The 23,354-nt window shown below is 40.2% G+C and overlaps 1 protein-coding gene across 1 annotated transcript in view; it reads right to left on the reverse strand.

Annotated features, from left to right (window-relative positions):
* SPATA16 (spermatogenesis associated 16) overlaps positions 1-23,354 on the reverse strand; it is a gene marked incomplete at both ends in the record, with an annotated part of 199,056 nt that overhangs the window by 27,600 nt on the left and 148,102 nt on the right. Inside the window, 3 exon segments of the mRNA XM_081085766.1 lie at positions 2,233-2,397; positions 13,228-13,340; positions 16,153-16,299. Coding sequence (XP_080941892.1) covers positions 2,233-2,397; positions 13,228-13,340; positions 16,153-16,299 — 425 coding nt within the window.

Raw genomic sequence — 23,354 nt, forward strand, 5'->3', positions numbered from 1 at the left:
TTTGAAATGCAAGTATTTCCAGAAGAAAGAAGCTGCAGATGGGTGGTGAAGAAGGCCAAGGTGCAGAAAACCCTCTTGTATTTTTCATTGAAATCTTGCATGTGCTTTTCAGGAAGACTGGATCAACCCTGAGCCAGTTTCTTCGATTAACATTTTCTTTGCTTCCTCTTATCTCCGAGGGGCATTAATCATCTGAAATTGGCTATAACATGCACTTTGAAAGCTCCTTGCTTACTGCACTCCTGAATGCCGTATGAATGGTATTTTACTAGTAAACACAGCCTTTTAGGAGGCGTTCTGCTGCACACAACCTTAAAGGTTTTGAAAGCATGACTTAGTGAATCCTAGATTAATAGACTTCCCCCTCCCCCACCTATAGTTTTATTATTTGGCTAGTCAGACCATTTTAAATGCTTACTTTGAATATCAATATTTAACACACTTTGACAGGTTCAGATGAACATTATAAATGTTGGCAGTGCATTTCTCGATTGATTTGTTATAACTTTGAAAACTCAGGGAGGGAGGATTCCTTCAGTTATCTGAAAATTACAGGTGACCAGTTTGGGCTGTTCTCATCCTTGCTATGTGAATTCAATTCAGGTCTGTAATTAGTTTTAGCTACCTTCAATTAAAGCCTCAAAGGAAAGAGCCCTTCCCTGTCCAACATTAAGATTCCCTCTAGAGCAGTGGTTCTCAACCTTGGCTGCACATTAGAATCACCTGGGAATCTTTTTAAAATCCTGATTTCTGGGCCTCATCCTCTGGAAATTCTGTTTCTTTGTTACTCATGTTGTGGCCCCAACCCTTAACAAAGAAACAGAATTTCCGGAGGATGAGGCCCAGAAATCAGGATTTTAAAAAGATTCCCAGGTGATTCTAATGTGCAGCCAAGGTCGCTCTGCCCTTCTGCTACAACTCTGCAATATCATCAGCCTGTGGGCCTCGACCTCTTTGGGGGTCAAACGACCCTTTCACAGGGGTCGCCTAAGACCATCGGAAAACACATATATAATTACATATTGTTTTTGTGATTAATCACTATGCTTTAATTATGTTCAATTTGTAACAATGAAAATACATCCTGCATATCAGATATTTACATTACGATTCATAACAGTAGCAAAATTACAGTTATGAAGTAGCAATGAAAATAATTTTATGTTTGGGGGTCACCACAACATGAGGAACTGTATTAAAGGGTCGCGGCATTAGGAAGGTTGAGAACCACTGCTCTAGAGTACACCTTACCTTTCCTTGAATGGCCAGCACATGGTTAACTAATTGTTTTTCAAACCAGCTGCTGTCATTTCTAATATTGATTATGGTTATAAAAACAAATCTTTTTGAAGATTGTTTGAGCTATTCCTTCAACTAGTTTTTGACTGCCCCTGTGTTTTCTGAGTTAACTGGTCGATTCAGTTAAAAAATACAGCCATTTGACTAACTACATTTTTCCCTTGAATAAAATAATTGTTCTATCTAAATGTACCAGTGTGTGTGTGTGTGTGTGTGTGTGTGTGTGTGTGTGTGTATGTGTGTTGGCACTGCCCACACACTGACACTAGAAGTGAATAAGAAAACTCTAAAGACTATTTTGTACGGTTGGTTTTCTGCACAGTGGTTATTCTTTTGTACTCTCAATTTTCCACAGAAGATAATCCTGTGTTAACAAGTCTTGGAGTTAGAGAAGCAATTAATTAAAACTTAACTTTACTTAAAACAAAAAGCTTGACATACAATTCAAATAATCAGCCCCTTCCCATGTTTTTCCATGTCAGACAAATATTGCTATGAAAAAATGTAAGCCAGACCAGCTTGCATGGCTCAGTGGACTGAGCATTGTCCCATGCACCATAGAGGTCCCTGGTTCAATTCCTTCTTAGGACATATGCCCCAGATTGTGGGCTCGATCCCCAGTAGGGGGCATGCAAAAGGCAGCCGATCTATGTTTCTCTATCATCAATATTTCTATCTTCTTTCCCTCTCCCTTCCTCTCTCTAAAAAAAATCAATAAAAACATATTTTTTAAAAAATGGAAGTCAGTCAATGTGAGCAAATAAAATAAGACATCTTTCTACATTTCCCAGTTTCTTCATTAGAATGCTTCATGAGGGTTGGAGAGCTGGCCCTCAGGCTACATTTATTATGACAAACTTCTTTCAGACCATATCACTTTTCTTCTGACTCAGGGACTGAGAAAGCCTTCAACAAAGAAAAACAAATACTTACCAATTCTGCCTCCTGCGGACTGATGTCTCGTAGATAGGGAATGGTCGCTAGCTCAGCCATTGCTTGATTGATCACCTGGGACTGCTCCTTTACTCTCTGTAGCCGGCTGAGGAGGCTGGCGTACTGCAACTTCTCCATCACACCTGAGCACGCAGGGAAACTCCCCTGGTCTCCCAGGGAAAGGAAATGTTTTAGAACAAGACCACAGAACTAGGGCTTTCTCTGGGGATTGAAGTCAGGGTTTGTTATAGTATATTTACATCCTTAGAAGCAATGCATCTAGTATAAACAAACGTTTCCTTCTCTCATTTTAGAGAATGACCCTTCCTTCAAACTGATGAGTGTATGTAGAAGGGAACACATTGCAGGACTGATCTGCAGGTGGCCCTGCATAAGCACGTTGTGCTGAGGGGAGAAGAGGGGACTGACATTGAACGCGTGCTCCACCTTCCCAGTGGCCATCAGAAAGCTGTGTCTGTTTAGAATGTGTGTGCGTGTGTGTGTGTGTGTGTGTGTCGGGGGGGGGGGTTATCTATGTCACCCAGGTTATCATAAGAGCTAAGAGTTGCCCACTGCCTTGTTTATATAAAAGAATATTTTTATGCAAGCTGAATCCTGAAAAATGTGATGCACATTGAATTCTCTTTACCCAATGACTTACATCAAAGCTCAACTCTGCTTTTATCTTTAGTTCTTGTATGGCCTCGGACTCTGGATCCTCTTCTTGTGGTATTATAGCAGTTTATTCTGACTCCTAGGGCCATCCCAGCAACTGGCATGACCCATCTTGAAACAGACTACTGTCCACATTTGTAAGGACCACCAACCTGCATGAATCTATTGGTATTTTGGGCTTTCTCAAAATAGGGCCCTTTTCTAACGAGGTGGCCTACATATGTGTTTGCTATTGCCAGCCGTAAAAGAGAAGATGTCACCTTCTCTAAAAAGTTTAATACAAATCATAATGCATGATAGGAGAGGCAAAGTTTATAATAAAATACCTACATTTATATTTAGAAAAAGTATTTCTGACATAAAGGGAGCTATAAGGGTTAAAAGAAAATCCTTGAGTTGTGTGGAGGGTAATGAGAAATTAGGAGTCACAGGAGGATTTATTTGGCAATTTCATCCCACATCCAGGTGCTCAGAGGAGGAAGGCTGGAGGACCAGCATCTTCTAGGGCAGGGTTCCTCTTGCATCACCTGCACCAGAATCACTAGGCGTGTTCGTTAACTAGGCAGAGTCCTGGGACTTACTCAGTGAATCATAATCTCTTGAAATGTGTCCCTCTTCATATGGATTGTAGCTAGGTACCCCTCACTCCCCAAATATTCAAGTGTCTCAAGAAGTTGAAGAATAGGCAACTATATTAAAACTTAGTATTTGAGCAAGAGCTATTTTAGTTTGTGCATACTTATAAAATAGATTTTTCCTCCAGAAATTAGAGAAGACATTTTTTTCTTAAAATACATCTTCCAAAGAGAAAAACTATTAGAAACTGCATTACTGAAGAGCATTGGAATTTCAGCTTGAATGTAGAAAGCAGTTCTTCCTGCAATGTCATATGCATGTTTTAATTGACAACAACCTCTAGAAGTTGGTGCTTTTCTGGAGTCTTGTTAATAAAGGAAGGTTGAGAACCATGGCATTGTATTTGCTGTATTTCTCCCTAACACCTACTATATCATATGACTAATGTTCCTCTATTTCAACTAATTTGTTCTTTCAGATGAACCATTTGTCTAAAAATCTATAAACCTGTAGGAGCAATGATTGCAAATTGTGGAGTTGGGCTCCCTTCTCTGAACTGACCAAATAGGTAGCCTACACATTTAGTTTAATCGTGTACCTAAACAATGGGATTCTGCCAAATAGAGGAAAGTGAGTTGCAGGAGAAACTGTTTTCTTTCTGAAGAAAAATTGCTTTATTTGTCTTGAAAAACACACCAGAAAACACTGGGGCTAGTGTAGGAAAGGGGGTAGTGACTCAACTCCAAAGAGCAGAAACAACTGCAGCCTACATGGGAACATAATCTAGCAGTGTAATTTCCTAAGCAAAAAAACAAAAATAGTGGAGGGCAATGGTGTTTTGTTAGCTTGATTGATGGATGCATAACAAAACAGGAAGTACTCTATACATATAAAATACTAGGAAGAATATATAGTTGACTATTAATAGTCAACCCTCCCACCCCTCGGCTTAAGACAAATGCAGTTTTGATTATTAGAAAACTACAGATGTATGCATATTTTACCTACATGATAGGGGTCTTTGAGAGACAAAGTGAAAAACAAAAGTAATTAATATAATGCCAGCAGGAATGTTTTAATGCTGTTGCTTTAAGAAAATAAAGGAAAGGATGAAAAACGAAGGAATTACCTTAACATCTAATGCTAGCAAGGGCTAAATCTAAAGGGAAGTAGCCCTCCCAGCGAGACCTCAGGAGTGATTAAAGGGCTCCTTAGCTGCTGGAGAGAGTGTTAAAAAGTTGCTGTGATTGAAGCTAAAACCTCACACAGGTACAATGAAGTTAGGTAAGTAGCAAGTTCAAATGAGGGCTTTAGTCAGGATTGCCTAGATTTAATAGCAGGTATGGGTTAATATTTGGCAAATAAGTGGCACTACATAGAATAGTGCTGAAAAGCACAGCCCAAGTATTTGGAATATATTTCCACTTGACTCAACATATAGACACATTAATTGCAAAAAAGGAGGGGTAGAAAAAAATATTATTGTTCATTTCAAATGTGCATATGTAAACATTTTTTATGCTTCACTTGGAGGAAATTAAAAGTAAAATTAATGAGGTATTAAAATCGTGGTTAGTTAAGTCATTTTTTGGCAAGTCAGCCTGTGAAGGAGGCTTCATGCATGGCAAGAGATTTTATTATTTTGACTCTTTAACATTTAGCCCAGGAGACACAGTACATAAGGTTGGAAACTGACAGCAGCCAATAAAGTTAATGAATAAAAAAGCACAGTGGCATCTGATGGCATGTGAAATAATTAGGACAAAGACCCAGAGAAGGAAAACTACCAGTAAAGCAGAGTTCCTGGTTGAATGGGGCTGATGTTCACTGGGATTAAAAGCCACCAAATAGGCAGGTAGTGGAATATTTTAGATTATTACTTTTAAAATACCAGAACCATTCTTGTTGGGCCATGTGTTGTGTGACTAGCAAAGGAATCGATAAAGGTAAGGAAACTGGTGCTGGGCTGGCATGGCTCAGTGGTTGAGTGTCGGCCTATGAACTAGGTCAGGGTCCCACTCCTGATCAGGCCACATGCCAGGGTTGTGGGCTCAATCCCCAGTAGGGGGCATGCAGGGGGCAGCCAGTCAATGATTCTCTCTCATCATTGATGTTTCTATCTCTCTCTCTCTCTCTCCCTCTCCCTTCCTTTCTGAAATCAATAAAAATATTTTTTAAAAAGAGAAGGAGACAGGTGTCAGAGTGTAAGGAGAATCATTGCCTGAGACACAGAGTCCTCCCTCATACCAGAATGTCCTTCACCAACTGAGTCTACCACCTCATGGCAAGAGATGAAAATCCATGTACCCTGGGAAGCCCTACTGTGGGCTGTAGATCTGCCCCATGGCTGGAGATGAGAGCTCTAATTCTTCCTTTATGACACACAGCACAAAGGTACCTGAACTTTGTGACCCTGAGCACATCAGTGATGCAAGAAAAAAATTGAAATCCACAGGACACTTGCATGATCTTCATTTTAGAAGGATATGTCATTTCCAAGTACAAAATTTGTATAAAGAAAAAGAAAGGTCTATAAAATGGTTCTTTTGTCAAAGCAAACTAAAACCAATATAAATGATTCAAACTTCTAACATCCTATCTAATAAAAGGATAATATGCAAATTAACCATAACTCTGTCACAAAGATGGTGGCGCCCATAGCCACAAGATGGTGGTGCCCAGTCCTCCCAGCCCCGCTGGAGTTCCCCAGTCCTGGGGTGGGTGGCCGCTGAGAGCAGGCAGTGTGAGTGGCCTGATGGAATGCTTGCTTTGTTGCCATGACAATGAGGCAAGTATTCCACGCCGGCTGCGGAGGGCCTTTGGGCAGGGGGCATGGAGTGGCCACGGGGGGGTAGGGAGGGGGATGCTTGTGTTGTTGCCCCGGCGACGAGGCAAGCATTCCGCGCCTGGCTGCGGATGGGCCTCTGGGCAGCGGCACAGTGTGTCTAGGCCCCACAGAGAGCTACTGGCACATGGATTTGTGCACAGGACTACTGGTTTATAATACTTTGCAAAGTGCTTCAACATGGATTATTTACTTTTGGTCTCACAACAACTCTATGAGGAGGGTCTGGTAGGTATCAGTCTGTTTTGTTTTTTTTTAAAATATATTTTTATTGATTTCAGAAAGAGGAAGGAAAAGGGAGAGAGAGATAGAAACATCAATGATGAGAGAGAATCACTGATTGGCTTCCTCCTGCATGCCCCTCCTGGGGGCCGAGCCCACAACCCAGGCATGTGCCCTTGATTGGAATCAAACCTGGGACCCTTCAGTTCATAGGCCGACACTTTATCCACTGAGCCAAACTGGTGAGGGCAGTATCAGCCTGTTTTATAAATGAGAAAAAACAGCTCAGAGATTAAATGACTTGTCCTAGGGTTACACAGCCAGAGCACTGCCTTGGACTAAAGTTTTATCTACAGGTGTCACAAAGTAGGATAACAGCTAATAAGGACAATGCAATGCCTAAGCATTCAAGTGGATGACATTTGATATCTGACAAGATAAAAACAGACCTCAGGGGATCTTAAACTCACTGTTGAGGGCTGTTTGGGTCGCATTTAATGATACCATGCAGGCATAATTTCTACTCACCAACTCATTACTTGCTTCATTAAGCTAGGTTACCTTTGCAGCAATTTTATTTAGTCCTGCTTTATGAAGCTGTGATTGGCTATATAATAAGAAATCCAGAGGCCAATATTTGGATATACTCATGGTCCCTGGGTATCTTTGGGATCACTTTGATTCTATTAAAACTCTTTGAGAAAATCTTTCAAAAACTTATATTTTCCATAGAAACAAACAGAAATTCCTTGCAGCTAGCAAAGTGGTGCTGACTCATTTAAAAAATATCGAGTTATTAATTAGATGCTAAGAATCTTAATTACTGAATGACTTTTAAATTTCTATTATTGACACATAAAGGTATATATATATATATATATATATATATATATATACACACATACATATATATATATAAATATATTATACTAGAGGCCCGGTGCACAAAAATTTGTGCACTTGGGGGGGTCCCTCAGCCCGGCCTATGCCCTCTTGCAGTCTGGGACCCCTTGGAGGATGTCCATCTGCTGGCTTAGGCCCGCTCCCTGGGGGAATGGGCCCAACCTGGCAGTCAGACACCCCTCTGGCAGCCCGGCAGCCCTCAGGGGATGTCCACTTACCAGTGGGGAGCAGACCTAAGCTGCAGTCGGACATCCTTAGTGCTGCTAAGGAGACGGGAGAGGCTCCCACCACCACCGCTGTTCTGGCAGCCATCAGCCTGGCTTGTGGCTGAGCAGAGCTCCCCTGTGGGAGTACACTGACCACCAGGGGGAAGCTTCTGCATTGAGCGTCTGCCCCCTGGTGGTCAGTGTGTGTCATAGTGACCAGTCATTCCCAGTCATTCTGCTGTTAGGGTCAATTTGCATATTACCCTTTTATTATATAAACTAGGGGCCTGGTGAACGAAATTTGTGCAGGGCTAGGGTCTCTAGGCCTGGCCAGGGATCAGGGCCAATCTGAGGGGTTCCAGCAGGGCAATCGGGGCCCCTGCTCACACCTGCCTTGGCCTGGAGCCACCCCTTCAGCTGCTCCACCATCCTGTCACGGTCCCACTCTCGTCAGGGCCCATCAGGGCCAGCAGTGCCTCCACTGCCCCTTGCTACCAGCACCATGTCACCGGCACCCGCCATGTTCCATGCCGCTCCCTGGTGGTCAGCGCACGTCTAACTCCTGGTTGGTTGGACTCCTGCCCGTGGGGCCAATTTGCATATTAGACTTTTCTTATATAGGATAGAGGCCTGGTGCACAGGTGGGGGCCGACTGGTTTGCCCTGAAGAGTGTCCTGGATCAGGGTGGGGGTCCCGCTGGGGTGCCTGGCCAGCCTGGGTGAAGGGCTGATGGCTGTTTGCAGGCTGCCCAAACCTCCTTCAGGGTGGGGGTCTTCACTGGGGTGCCTGGCCAGTCTGGGTGAGGGGCTGATGGCTGTTTCAGACTGACCAAGCCCCCTGGTGACTGAAGCTCCCAGCCTTTCCTTTTTTTTTTTTTAATTTGCTCCAGCTCTGTGGCCATGGTGACTGGAAGCAGGTATCTGGGGTTTATTTACCTTCTATAATTGAAACTTTGTTGCCTTGAGAGGAGGCAGCAGCTGCCAGGAAGCTTGGCTTCTTCCATTGCAGGGGTAAGCAAGCCTCCTGCTCGTTCCAGCTCAGTGGCCACGGCCTGCTGAGAGCAGGTATCTAGGGTTTATTTACATTCTATAATTGAAACTTTGTTGCTTTTGAGTGGAGCTCAGAGCCGGTGGCAGGCTGGCTTTCTCCATCACTGGATCAAGCAAGCCTCCCGCTCGCTCCAGCTCCGTGGCTGCCGGCCGCCATCTAGGTTGGGTTAATTTGCATATAGCCACTCTGATTGGCTGATGGGCGTGTCTTAAGGAGTAGCGAAAGTATGGTCAATTTGCATGTTTGTCTATTATTAGGTAAGATATTTTATATATATATATATATTAGAGGCCCGGTGCACAAAAATTTGTGCACTAGGGGGGGAGGGGGGGTCCCTCAGCCTGGCCTGTGCCCTCTCGCAGTCTGGGACCCCTCGGGAGATAACGACCTGCTGGCTTAGGCCTGCTCCCGGGTGGCAGAGGGCAGGCTCAATCCCTAAGTGCAGCCCCTGGTCGGGGTCAGAGCAGGGCTGATTGGGGATTTGGGGCACCGCTCCCTGTCATGCACAGAGCAGGGCGGATCAGGAGGTTGCGATGCCACCCTCAGTCACACTCAGGGTAGGGCCGATTGGGGGTTGGGGCACCGCCCCTTGTCACACTCAAGGCAGGGTCGATGGGGAGGTTGTGGCGCCACCCCCGTCACTCACAGAGCAGGGCCAATCAGGGGGTTGGGGCGCTGCCCCTGTCACACACAGAGCAGGGCCCATCAGGGGGGTTGGGGCTCCGTACCCTGTCACGCACAGAGCTGGGCCAATCAGGGGGGTTGGGGCTCCGTACCCTGTCATGCACAGAGCAGGGCAGATGAGGGGGTTGGGGCACCGCCACTCTCACACTCAGGGCAGGGCCGATGGGGAGGTTATGGCTCTACCCCATCACACACAGAGCAGGGCCCGTGGGGGGGCGGGGGTTGGGGCACCGCACCCTGTAACACACAGAGCAGGGATGATCAGGGTTTGGGGCGCCGCACCCTGTCACACACAGAGCCACAGGGCGATCAGGGGGTTGGGGAGATCCCCCCTATCAGGCACAGACCAGGGCTGATCAGGGGGTTGGGGCGTCTTCCCCTGTCATGAACAGAGCAGGGCGGATAGGGAGGTTGTGGCCCTGCCCCTGTCACACACAGAGCTGCAGTGCGATCAGGGGGTTTGGGCGCTGCCCCCTGTCACGCTGATCCCGGTGACGGGAGGCCTCGCGGCTCCGCTGATCCTGGTGCTAGGAGGCATATTACCCTTTTACTATATAGGATAGAGGCCTGGTGCATGGGTGGGGCTGGCTGGTTTGCCCTGAAGGGTGTCCTGGATCAGGGTGGAGGTCCCCACTGGGGTGCCTGGCCAGCCTCGGTGAGGGGATGATGGCTGTTTGCAGCTGGTCACATACCCTTCAGGGTGGGGGTCCCCACTGGGGTGCCTGGCCAGTCTGGGTGAGGGGCTGAGGGCTGTTTTCAGGCCAACTGAAGCTCCCAACTGCTCCTTTTTTTCTTTTTTATTCTGGGCCAGCTTTAGCTCTGGCTCCAGCTCTGAGGCCTCTGCTGCTGAAAGCAGGTATCTGGTTTGTTTGGGTTCTAGAATCGAAACAATGTATAACTCCAGCTCTGAGATCCTAGCTGGCTGAAAGCAGGTTTCTGGGGTTTTGTTTAGCTTCTATATTTGTTACAGTGTTTCTTAAACTGCAAGCTCAGAGGCTGGCAAGGCAGGTGGGGAACGTTGGAGTCCTCCGTCACTGAAGCAAGCAAGCCTCATGTTTGCTTCCAGCTGCCTGGCTGCCAGCCGCCATCTTGGCTGGCAGTTAATTTGCATATCACCCTGATTAGCCAATGGGAAGCGTAGCGGTCGTACACTAATTACCATGTTTCTCTTTTATTAGATAGGATGTATGTATATATATATTTCCAAGTAGCTAGAATGTCCTTTTAAAGGTGAGAAGAAAATGAGTTAAGAACATGTAAAAGGTGCCTAATGCTTAGATAGGTCTAACCAGCATTCACAACACACTGTGAGATCTGAGCTGGCAACAGATGATGTGTTCATTTTCCTGACAAGTAACAAGGTGGGGCAGGTATCTCTCAAAAAAGCCAGGGCACAGACAGATCACCTCTGCAACATACAGCTGACTGGCTCTACTAGGCTGACCATGAGTGGATGAGGTGAAATCATGTCACATGGTGATGGTTCTTGCTAGCAAAACTTTCCCTGCTTGCAAGGTCCTGATGATGACAACGATGATGAGTGTGGGTGTCTAATTAGGATGGAGAGGATGCTAAGGGTGTGTGTGTGTGTGTGTGTGTGTGTGTGTGTGTGTGTGTGTATCTGGAGGAGGTTGTGACAGAGGGTGAATTGGAGAATAGGACCCAAAATTTGTAGTGGAGCCAGTGAGAGTGCTATAAACTGAACGTTTGTGTCCACCCAAAATTCCCATGTTGAAGCCTTATCCCCCGGTGTGATGGTATTTGGAGAGGGGGCCTTTGGGAGGTAATGAGATGAAGTCATGGGTTGGGGGCCCTCATGTTGGGATTATTGCTATTATAGGAAGATATATCAGATGGTTTGCTCTCTGCGATGTGAGGATAGCAAAAAGTAGCCAACTGCCAACTAGGAGGGGGGCCTTCATCAGAATTTGACCATGCTGGCATCCTGACCTTGGATTTCTAGCCTCTGGAACTGTGAGAAAATAAATTTCTGCTGTTTAAGCCACCCAGTCTGTGGTATTTTGTTATGACAGCCCGAGATGACTGAGACAGAGATGGATTTCTTATTAATAAAAACAGAGGGGAGATAATTGGGTGTAACACAGTCGTGGGAGCCAGGAAAAATCAGTAAAAATGTGCTTTTGTATTTGTAATGCTTAGAATTACAAATCATGCAAATACATTAGAGATTTTATAGCGTTTCTAAAATGCTGAATAGATGTTAAGCTGTTTGTCATGACCCCCTTGGTTCCCCTTGCAAGAACATTGAATCAATTATATAATACAAAATTCACAAAAAGAAAATTCTTTAAAATTTCCAGGGTACAGGCCTTTTGAAAAATACAGTAGTCCCTCCTTATCCTCAGGAAAATTCTTTCCAAGACCCCCCCAATGGATGTCTAAAACCCCATGGATAGCATTGAACCCTATGTAAACTGTTTTTCCATATATATATATATATATATATATATATATATATATATATATACCTATGATAAGGTTTAATTTATGAATTAGGTACAGTAGAGATTAATAACAATTATTACCAATAAAATAGAGCAATTATAACAACATCCTATATAATAAAAGCTCAATATGCAAATTGTCCCCTCGGGCGGGCTGTTGACCTGGAGTTCAACCACTGGTTATGATGAGCACTGACCACCAGGGGGCAGCGCGGAACATGGCAGGCATCAGCTACACGGTATTGGCAGCGGGTGGCAGTGGAGGTACTGCTGACCCTGATGGGCCCCAATGAGAGCAAGACCACAGTGGGATGGTGGAGCAGGTCAGTGGGCAGCCCCAGGCTAAGGTGGGTGTGAGCAGGAGCCTGATCACCCACTGATCTCCCTGCAGATGGCGACTAGCTACTGCTCTGACACTTCCATTACAGAGAAAGGGCAAATAGCAATATTAAAATATTTCTTCTAATTATTTTCCTTTCAGTGTGCACAAATCCATGCACTAGGCCACTAGTATGGTAATAAAAATTATGTGAATGTGGTCTTTCTCTCTTAAAATATCTTATAGTATTGTACTCATCCATTTTGTAATGGCATGAGATGATACAATGCCTATGTGATGAGAGTGAGGTACTCAGAACAATGTGCAATTTAAAACTTATGAATTGTTTATTTCCGGAATGTTCCATTTAATATTTTTCGATCATGGTTGATCAGAGCTAAACCGTGGCTAGAGTGGGAGGACTATATTAAAAAAGAGGGATCTGCCTTTATAGGCTATTAATGAGAAGTTCCTTTTATACCTTATATTTTGTAAGTTACCTCAGCATAATTTAGAGATTGTTTTGTTAAGGCTGAAAGTAGAAAGGGCATACTTTTCTTGGAGCAGAGAAAGGAATTAGATATACAAAGGTATACAAAAAAGCAATTGGCAATATTGAGTAAAGCTGAGTTTATTACTGTGAGGTGGTGGTGCCAGCTGAATTCTGGGTAGGTAACAAGATGGTTATATGCAATAGCTCAATATGTGAAATAGGGAAAATATTGTTTTTGCTAAAATTTTGTTATTGAGTTGAAATGAGAAATTCACTGCAAACTTGAAGTAGATATCAAGAAGACACAAGAAAGGGCTCTTTAAAGAGACACTACCTACTAAATGTTTGAAATTGCAAAGCATAGCATTGTAAAATATTTTTAAAGATAAAAGGAATAAAATCATTAGCTAAACTTAGGTTTGTTTTGCAAATAAGATTTACTGTGAACGTTTCTAAAATCCCTCAATACTTGCACTATTTGCAGCATAAGCTTTCCATAATTCTAGAATTATTTAATATTGTACATTGGAAAAATATAAAAAAACTCATATACCTACATTCAGTTGGGTGCTTCTAATAAAATCCAGTATTGGCAAGATTCGCTTCCCCATTGTCTCCATCTGTCTCACTGTGTCTTCTCTGGTAAGCAGACCGAAGGGAGTTTTATATTCTAAAAATTGTAACAATAAACTTTTATACTATTTTTTTCCCCAGACTTCCATTACAAAATGCTTTCTTTAGCAAGCTATAAACAGATATCTCAATGCTAATAGATATGAAATCTTTAGTATAAAAACCAGTCCTATCCCTACACCATATGCATAACAATGAAAGATCTATGAGGAGAGAGGCAGAGGAGACATTGCCCTTTAGAGACTATCATTTAGTCATTTTGTTGTGGTCCTGATTGAGAGATCTTAGAGACAGCCTATAACAATTCACCTCTCTCTGCTGAGTATGCTTTGCCTGAATTGTGAAAAAATGTTGTCATAAATGTGTCTGATTCTTGTCTTGTTCCTCCCAGGTATTATTCAAGTGTGCAGATCCCATTGACTTTGAATGTAGCTCAGGGTTGAGATAAATCTCAGAGGATACAGTGCCAAACAAAACACAAATCCTTAATTATGTGGGTAGAGCTGAAAGAATAAATTCAACCTGGTCATGAATTCATCCCACAAGTTTGAGAACTCGACTCCCTGTGAATATTTTCTTGATATTTTTGAAAGTTTCAACTAGAATTACTGAACACCATTTAACTATAATACTCTTAAAGAGATCTAAGCTCTTGGTTAATTACCTAAGAAAAGAGTGGAACAAATATTAATATAATAGCAGGTAATTAAAGTGATGTAAAGTTGTCATTGGCTGTATTTTTCATTTCATAAAACAATTCTGTTGCATAATTGTCTTCTACATTTGTTAATTTTTTTAACTTTTTAAAAAAATTTCTTTATTAAGTTATAACATATGTGTCCTCATCCCCACATTACCTCCATCCCCCCCTCCCCAAACACACACACTCATACCCTCACCCCCCTGTTGTCTGTATCCATTGGTTAGGCCTATATGCTTGCATATAAGTCCTTCGGTTGATCTCTTGCCCTTACCCCAACCCTCCCCTACCTTTCCTCTAAGGTTTGAAGGTCTGATCGATGCTTCTCTTTCTCTGGATCTGTTTTTGCTCATCAGTTTATGTTGTTCATTATATTCCATAAATGAGTGAGATCATGTGGTATTTTTCCTTCATTGACTGGCTTATTTCACTTAGCATAATGCTCTCCAGTTCCATCCATGCTGTTGCAAATGGTAAGAACGTCCTTCTTTTTTACTGCAGCATAGTATTCCATTGTGTAGATGAACCAGTTTTTTAATCCACTCATCTACTGATGGGCACTTAGGCTGTTTCCAAATCTTAGCCACGGTGAGTTGTGCTGCTATGAACATAGGGGTGCATATATCCTTTCTAATTGGTGTTTCTAGTTTCTTGGGATATATTCCTAGAAGTGGGATCACAGGGTCAAATGGGAGTTCCATTTTCAGTTTTTTGAGGAAACTCCATACTGTTCTCCACAGTCACTGCACCAGTCTGCATTCCCACCAGCAGTGCACGAGGGTTCCTTTTTCTCTACATCCTCGCCAGCACTTGTCGCTTGTTGATTTGTTGATGATAGCCATTCTGACAGGTGTGAGATGGTACCGCATTGGCGTTTTGATTTGCATCTCTCAGATGATTAGTGACTTTGAGCATGTTTTAATATGTCTCTTGGCCTTTCTTCTATCTTCTTTCGAAAAGTATCTATTTAGGTCCGTTGCCCATTTTTTAATTGGGTTGTTTATTTTCCTTTTGTTAAGTTGTATGAGTTCCCTGTAAATGTTGGAGATTAAATCCTTATTGGTGATAACATTGGCAAATATGTTCTCCCATGTAGTGGGCTTTCTTGTTGTTTTGTTGATGATTTCCTTTGCTGTGCAAAAGCTTTTTATTTTGATGTAGTCCCATTTGTTTATTTTCTCTTTAGTTTTCATTGCCCTAGGAGCAGTATCAGTGAAGAAATTGCTTTGGCATATGTCTGAGATTTTGCTGCTTGTGGATTCCTCTAATATTTTTATGGTTTCCCTTCTTATATTTAAGTCCTTTATCTATTTTGAGTTTATTTTTGTGTATGGTGTAAGTTGGTGGTCTAGTTTCATTTTTTTTTGCATGTATCTGTCCAATTTCCCCAACACAGTTTATTAAAGAGGCTGTCATGACTCCATGGTATGTTCATGCCTCCTTTATCGAATATTAATTGAGCATAGTGGTTTGGGTCAATTTCTGGATTCTCTATTCTATTCCATTGACCTATATGTTTGTTCTTGTGCCAGTACCAGGCTGTTTTGAGAACAGTGGTTTTGTAATACAGCTTGATATTTGGTATTGAGATCCCACCTACTTTGTTCTTCTTTCTCAGGATTGATGCAGCTATTTGGGGTCTTTTTTTTTATTCCAGATGAATTTTTGGAGAGTTCGTTCTAGGTCTGTGAGATATGCTGTTGGTATTTTAATAGGGAGTGCATTGAATCTATAGATTGCTTTGGGTAGGATGGACATCTTGATGATGTTGATTCTACCAATCCATGAACACGGTATGTTCTTCCATCTGTTTTATGTCTTCCTCTATCTCCTTTACATTTGTTAATTGATGATGATAAAATGTGTCTTCGTTGAGTGCCCTATGATAGTGTGGTTGGGTGAGATGGTTGAGTGAGGAAGGTAGGCACTCTAGGATTGTTCATCCTTGTTGGAATCTTTCCTGGAACCAGAATTCCAGGTGTTGTTAACTAACCCACAGAGAAGATTGACAGTAGTTAATTTTAACCCAACACACATTTTGGGGTCCCAGGCCCTACTGTATGCTAGGCCTTGTAATGAATAAGACTTAAATAATGTACAATTCCTGCCTTATAATACTATTGAAAGATAGTAAGTCCAGGTGATTTACCTGTAAATGTTGGCAGCTTCCTACTTGATACCTTTTCCAAAAATTTCCCATCTTCTTTGTTTTTGAACCCAAGAGTCAAGAGGTATTGTTGGAGAGAAAAAGATGACCAGTCAACTGTCTGAGGCAACATGTGGAGTCCTTGAAGATCTGAAATACAACAGAAAGAGAACTTTGTTATATTATTATTGTTTTCAGAGCATTTTTTTCCTAGATTCCAGGAGGTATACTTGGACAAAATAAGTACAAACATTAAAGACACAATGTAAAAGCATGCATCAAAAGGTCAAATAGCTGATATATCAAAATTATATTTCATTATTTATATTTTTTCTGAAAACATAAACATACACAAGGCATACGAATGTTCCTCTTTCCCCACATTCAAATTGGTAGAAATTTTAGGACCAACTTGGAGCCTCAATATTTTCCTCTGTGACTCTTTTCAAGGGAATTTCGTTTTTCTGTTCATAGCTTGAGATGAAAGGAAGTAATGTTATATAAAAGGAAAAAGAGAAATTACCAAGTGAGAATTAAAATATAAAGCTAATTAATTTAGTTACCATCTGCCTAGTTGTAGAAGGAAATTTGAAAATGATAAATGTACTGACTTTTGTAATGAGACTTGGAAATAATTCAAGTGTCATGAAAATGGTTCTAAAACAGACTCAGTTCTTAATGACCATAAAAGCTAATATTTACTGAGTACTTATTCTACCTTCCCTTGTTTGAAGGATTCTGTGTGCATTGTGTTTTGAAATCCTCTTGAAAACTTTACAAAATTGGTGATGTTATCCCCAATAGGAAGTTGAGGTATGCAAGAAGTGACTTGCCTAAGAGCACAGTCTGTATGTGGACAAAGCAGGATTCACACCAGGCAGTCTGACTCCAGAGACCATAGGCCTAACCGCTGCACTCTGGTCACGGCTTGCTTGGCTCTAGATTACTCTTGGGACAGGGACAAATGTTAGCCATAGAGTCTTGGAACACAGATTCACTTAATTCATTTCCATTCTGAGTAATAAGGCTTTGGTTTATTGCAAAAAACGTCTTAAATAAAGGATGATGAGCAGAGAGGTTAATGAGTCCTCCCTACTTACCACTGCCAGGAAGGGGGAAATTCCTAATGTCCTGCGATTAAAATTTAGTTAAAGGTCAATTTTTAATGTTGAATAAGAATGCAAAGGGTAATGGTTCAAATAGAGTCTTCACTATTTATCTGCAATATATATTTTTTTAAAAAAATGGACAGAGTAAATAAACCATGAGTTTTTATTTACCCTCCCCACCCACCCTTCTTTAGCTATAGAACCCTTTGTTAAAACTAAAATTTACTGAGAAGCCCAATATTTAAAGCTAATAACATTAGAGCAGTTCCCTGGTTATGGTCTGCTCTTTCATCTGGTTTTGCTCCCTAACTTAGAAGGCCCAGGACTCCTGGTTATGCTGTTGATGGTGTCTCAGGTTGTCCTATGGAGAGGTCTTTTGCTTTCTGGGTAACTCTGAATGTCCACAGGGTCCTTGAGTGGATAGGCTTTATGGCTGTTCTGAAACCCCCCCCCCAGAGTGCATCTAGCTTGTTGAAGTCACATTTGACCCTGTGATCCCACTTCTAGGAATATATCCCAAGAAACCAGAAACACCAATCAGAAAAGATATATGCACCCCTATGTTCATAGCAGCACAATTCACCATAGCTAAGATCTGGAAACAGCCTAAGTGCCCATCAGTAGATGAATGGATTAGAAAACTGTGGTACATCTACACGATGGAATACTATGCTGCTCTAAAAAGGAAGGAACTCTTACCATTTGCAACGTCATGGATGGAACTGGAGAGCATTATGCTAAGTGAAATAAGCCAGTCAATGAAGGAAAAATACCACATGATCTCACTCATTCATGGATAATAGAGACCATTATAAACTTTTGAACAATAATAGATACAGAGGCAGAGCTGCCTCAAACAGATTGTCAAACTGCAGTGGGAAGGTCGAGGAGGGTTGGGGGGCAGGAGGTAGGGGGGTAAGAGATCAACTAAAGGACTTGTATGCATGCATATAAGCATAACCAATGGACATAAGACACTGGGGGATAGGGCAGGCTAGGTGACTGTCTAGGGCGGGGGTATAAAATGCACACATGTGTAATATCCTTTGAAAAAAAAAAAGATCTTAGGATCTTTGGATCCTAAGATCCTGAAGCCTCCTGAGGGTTCCAGAAAGGATTCATCTCAGACACAACACCTGCAAGACTTTTAGGCCTGTACTGAGGTGATCTTGGAGGTCCCAGAGTCCTGAATTTCAGAATAGATTAGGGTGTATTGTGCATGGACTGGTGTTTTTAATGGTTTGCAGGAAGCATCTCAAGATTTGACATTTTCTGGTGTAGCTCTATTGTCAGAAACATCCAGATGTTTGAGGGCTCTGTTATATAAATAACATAAAGCCTTTGAGAGTTGACATCTTCTTATTCATAAATATTTGGTGGCTAAAGAGAAGACCAACGCTAATAGTGGCAGTGATTAAATAATGAGCAAAACAAATGTGAGCATTATATCTAATTTATTATAAATTATGCTTGCAGAAATAGAAGTACTAGTGTTTTTTGTTTATGTTGACCCTCCATGTTTCATCTTATGAGTGTTTAATACATTATTAAAATTAATTTCTAGTAGAAGTTTTAAAATGCGAGAGGTCCCTACATACATTCTGTTAAATTTAGAAAATACATTTTTAAAACTATCATTCTTATTCCATTTGTATGCAGAGTAAATTGCAGTTGTGTGAACATTTAGCCTAGCAGGTAGTCTATGACCCAAAATGATGAAACACTTACCAGATGTTGAATCTCATGTAACATTAATTTGAGTGCTAATTGTTCTCAATTTTATGTTCATAAACCTCTACCTACATCCAAAAAGCCCTGTGCCTCTGATGGCTATGAAAGTTAACCAGATTATGTTGTCCTTTGATAGGAAAAATTGAATTGATTAAAAACATCTTCTTTGCTCCTGTCATGTAAGAAGGAAACTTTGGACAAAAAAATCCTTTAATACATTCCTTTACAATTGATCACAATTGGAGGTGAAATTTAGATGACTATGACCAAATTTATTATTAAAAGAGTCAATTTGCAGTTGTGATGCAGTTCCAAATTTTTACCATGAAGGAAACTAATGCTTTAAAAAAGAATATCATAGATAGACTATGTAGATTAAATTTCTTACAGAAACATAATATTTAATTTTTTCTTCTAAATAAAACATGTCTAACTCTCTGCAAAAGAAGTTAATGAAAGTTTGCCCTTCATTAAAATATTTTATTGTACCACAGGCAGCTGAAACTGACAAATTAGCAGGTCCCCAAGTCATGCATGCTCTTTGACCTTCTGTACTGTTGTGTTCCTCCTCCTCAAAGTCATCTTTTTAAAGTTCAGTGATAGTCTGTTCTCTCTTTCTCTTTGTCTCTCTGCCTCCTGTCTCTGTCTCCATCTCCTTGTCTCTCTCTGTCTCTTTTTATGTGACTGTGTCTCCCCCTCTTTCCTGCACATGCATACATACTGGTTCCTCTTTCTCCCTTTCTGCTCTTGCTTTCTTGTTCAGGACTCTGCCAAGCTGTCTCTGGCTCACGAATATGTTCTTCAAACATACACTCGGGGTGGGGGGGGAGGGGGGGATTTCTCTGGACTGTGGCTTTAGCTAGTACTTCTAACCAAATGATTGGGAATCAAAGCTATAGTGTCATTTGAAAGTTATCACCAAATTCCAATACAGCATTTCCAAATGCTAACAGAGCAAATGTATTCCTTAAAAGTGATTTTAAAAATCACCACAACACCCCTTGTCCCTACTTTTTACCAATATGCTACAAGGATAACCAGTGTTCACCCCAATTATTCTGGCTTAAAATTTTGAAGCCACTGTTGACTTTTCTTTCCTCTATTTCCTAACATTTAGAGAGACTAAAAAACTAATTAAATTTTACCATTGCCATACATGTCCTATTAACCCCTTTCATTGCATTATCATTGCCCATCCTGGTCAAATTTCTGATCACATAACATCTGGATTACAACCAGCCTCATTGCCTTGCCACCTGTATCATTTCCTACCAATATATCTCCACACAAACCCCAATGAGTAGCTCTGGATTACCGCCTTTGTCATCGTCACATTCATCCTTGGGAACTCCAGTGACTTCTTTCCTGGTATTAAAGGCTCTCAACTGTGTGCATCTCACCATCTAGTCCCAGTTCCCATGTTTTTTCCAGTATCAACCTTATCAGCTGCTGTGCTGATTCACTAGGTTGTACCAGCCTTTGCTTATTCTGCTTCAGAGTTCTTTTTTTGTGCTTTTCTACCCAGAAATACCTACATTTTCTCCCCATTTTGCCTGTATTCAAATTGACCATTGTCCTTTTAGATGCACATAATTGAAATCTCATCTTGTCTATGAAGAGTTTCCTGAATATTTCATTATGCCTTTTAAACTCTTAAAGAACATCTATACTGTCTGTACTTTAGACTCTATAGTTTAGAGTGGCTCTCCTAATGTTTTATGGGGCTATATCTTATCTCCCCAACAAGTTTTCATCTTCTTGAGGACCACATCTCCAAATTATGTTCATTCCCCAAGAACTTGGTGTTTAATCAATACTTGAATTGAATCTAAAAATAAACTTCTCCCAAACCTGAAGTTTTAATAATCCAAGTTAAAATATAACTTTAAATAATCAAAATAAATGAAATGTCCAGAGCTTCTGAGATATGGTTTATTTATGCTACTAAAGTTAGAAATAAATATCTCACAGTCTTTGTTCTTCGTTTTACCGAAACCTTAAGTAATTTCTGTTCAACTTAAAAAGGGTGAGTGAGGTAAAATAGTCTGTAACAGATAACTCAATGAAGTAGATGTTCAAATAAACAGAGTAACTTTGCCTGGATGGAAAAATTATTTTCGGATTCAGATTGTATCCTTGCTGCAGCTTGTTCTTTGGCAAATATAGACTCTTAGCCACAAAAGAAAACTGCATTAATAGAGACTGTCTGGTCAGTAACACCAGAAAAGCATCTGCAAAAACATGAGATGTTGATTGTAGATCAGCAGACGCATCTATATATTTGAAGGATAACATTATTCGTTACGAAGTTGAAAATCCATAAAGTAAAATTTGGGCTCTGTAGAAGTAAAGTACAAAACATAGATGCCATCATTTTTATTGGTATTTTCTGTTGGACACCTCATCATAACCATATCCAGCAGATTGTAAATGAACTTTATAAAGCAATTAAAAAAGTCATAGAGATTTTAGAACTCTTTTAGAAACAAGCAAATTTGTTTAGTGTTTTAGCATCACCGTTCTCTAAGTTTCATTTCCTTTTCATTTTTTGGTGTCTATGTCACTTATCTGCCCTTTGTCCATAACAAAATGTTCTGACATTTTGAGTTAAAGCAAAATTTCATTTTTAAAGGTCCCAATTTCTCAGTGTAAGTTGGGGCCATGTCAGTTTTATATGACTTCTTTTTACTGATCAGTTTCAGAGTTTAACTTCTGCAGTGCCTTTAGAATGCCAACACTTTGTCATTACTTCTTTCCCAGTCATCTCCGAGTTTTATCTTATGCTCCTTTTTATGCCAGTACTTCCATCTTGGAAGTTACCCACCAATTCACACCAGCAAGAAAAGAGCAAAAGGCAGCAACTTTGCAACCCAGTTATTATTATTGTCCCCCCGCCAAATAATAAAATTTTCTAATTTCAAAAACATTGATAGCATATTTTGATGTTTGCATTTGATGTATGAGAAAGCTATATAGATAATAGGATACATCAGTGAACAAAACAGATAAAAATTCCTGTGTTTCAGGAACTTATATGCTAGTACTGCCTGAAAAACTTAAGCAAGTCAGGAATTGTGAAAAGACAGAGACTGACTAAATAAATAAGTAAATAAATAAAAGTTCAGTTATGAACTTAAGAGAATACCAAATAAAAAGGCACAAAATTTTGAAAGTAAAAGGATGTGAAAATAAATACCAGAAATCAGAATAAAACTAGTGTTTTTATATTAATATCAAACAAATATATTATAATACAGAAGACATTAAGACCAAAGAGCATAATTATGTAATGATAATATACAATTCATAAGGAAAGTTTAACAATATTAAAAGTGTATGTACTTTAAGCCAAAACTTAAAAAGTAAAAATTGGCAAAATTAGTAGAATAAATTGACAAATCCACTACCATCATTGATTATTTCAACATTTTCTATATATTAATTAATCAAGCAGATAAAAAATTAATAGCACATCCATCAAGCTTGGTCTAATGGATAAAAAATGCATTTGATAATGAGAAAAGTATATTCTTCTCAAGCATCAGTGTAGTATTAATGAAAGTTAACCATATACTAGGCAATAGCCCAAGCCTTAAAACATTTAGGAATTATTATAGTTTAGATTATGTTTTAAAATATGATAAAATTAGGTTAAAATCAGTAACAAAGATAAGTAAACATTTCCTAAAATTTAAGCATTAAGAATGACATATGTAAATAAGACCATGGCTCAGAGAAAATTTCATTTTGGAGGTTAGAAAATATATATTTATTGTTGAAAGTTTTACATATGTCTCCTTAGAAAATATTTTAAGATAAAATATAGTAAAACTGTTTTTTTTCCAAATTTGTGGGATGCAACCAAAATCATTCTTTTTTTTTTAAATTTTGTTTTATTGCTTAAAGTATTATAAAGAGTATTATCTTTGCTAAAAATAATGTGCTTGGAATCCAATGAAGGAAACCAGATGATAACAGAATAAGTATCTAAAATGTGAAATAATGGAAAAAATAAATATAAGAACAGAATGGAAGGAAATAAGAAAAAACAAACAAACAAATATACAATAGAGAGGATCAACAGTGCGAAAACATCTAGCAAAGTAGTGAATTCCTTTACCTGATAAATAATATTTTAAAAGACCTACAGTAAATATTATATTAAATGGTAAAACTTTAAAAATCTTTTGCTTTAGAATCTGGAACAACATGTGGATGCTTGCTATCACTTCCTCTATTTAACATTGTGTTGTGGTCCTAGCCAGAATAACAGAACAAGAAAAAAGAATGAATGAGTATATGTACTTGAGTAGGGATGTATTCTTAAATGAGACAAAGGCATGTCATTAAAATTTTAAAAAATAA

The sequence above is a fragment of the Myotis nattereri genome (assembly GCF_964212035.1).
Source record: "Myotis nattereri genome assembly, chromosome: 3".
Lineage (NCBI taxonomy): Eukaryota > Metazoa > Chordata > Mammalia > Chiroptera > Vespertilionidae > Myotis > Myotis nattereri.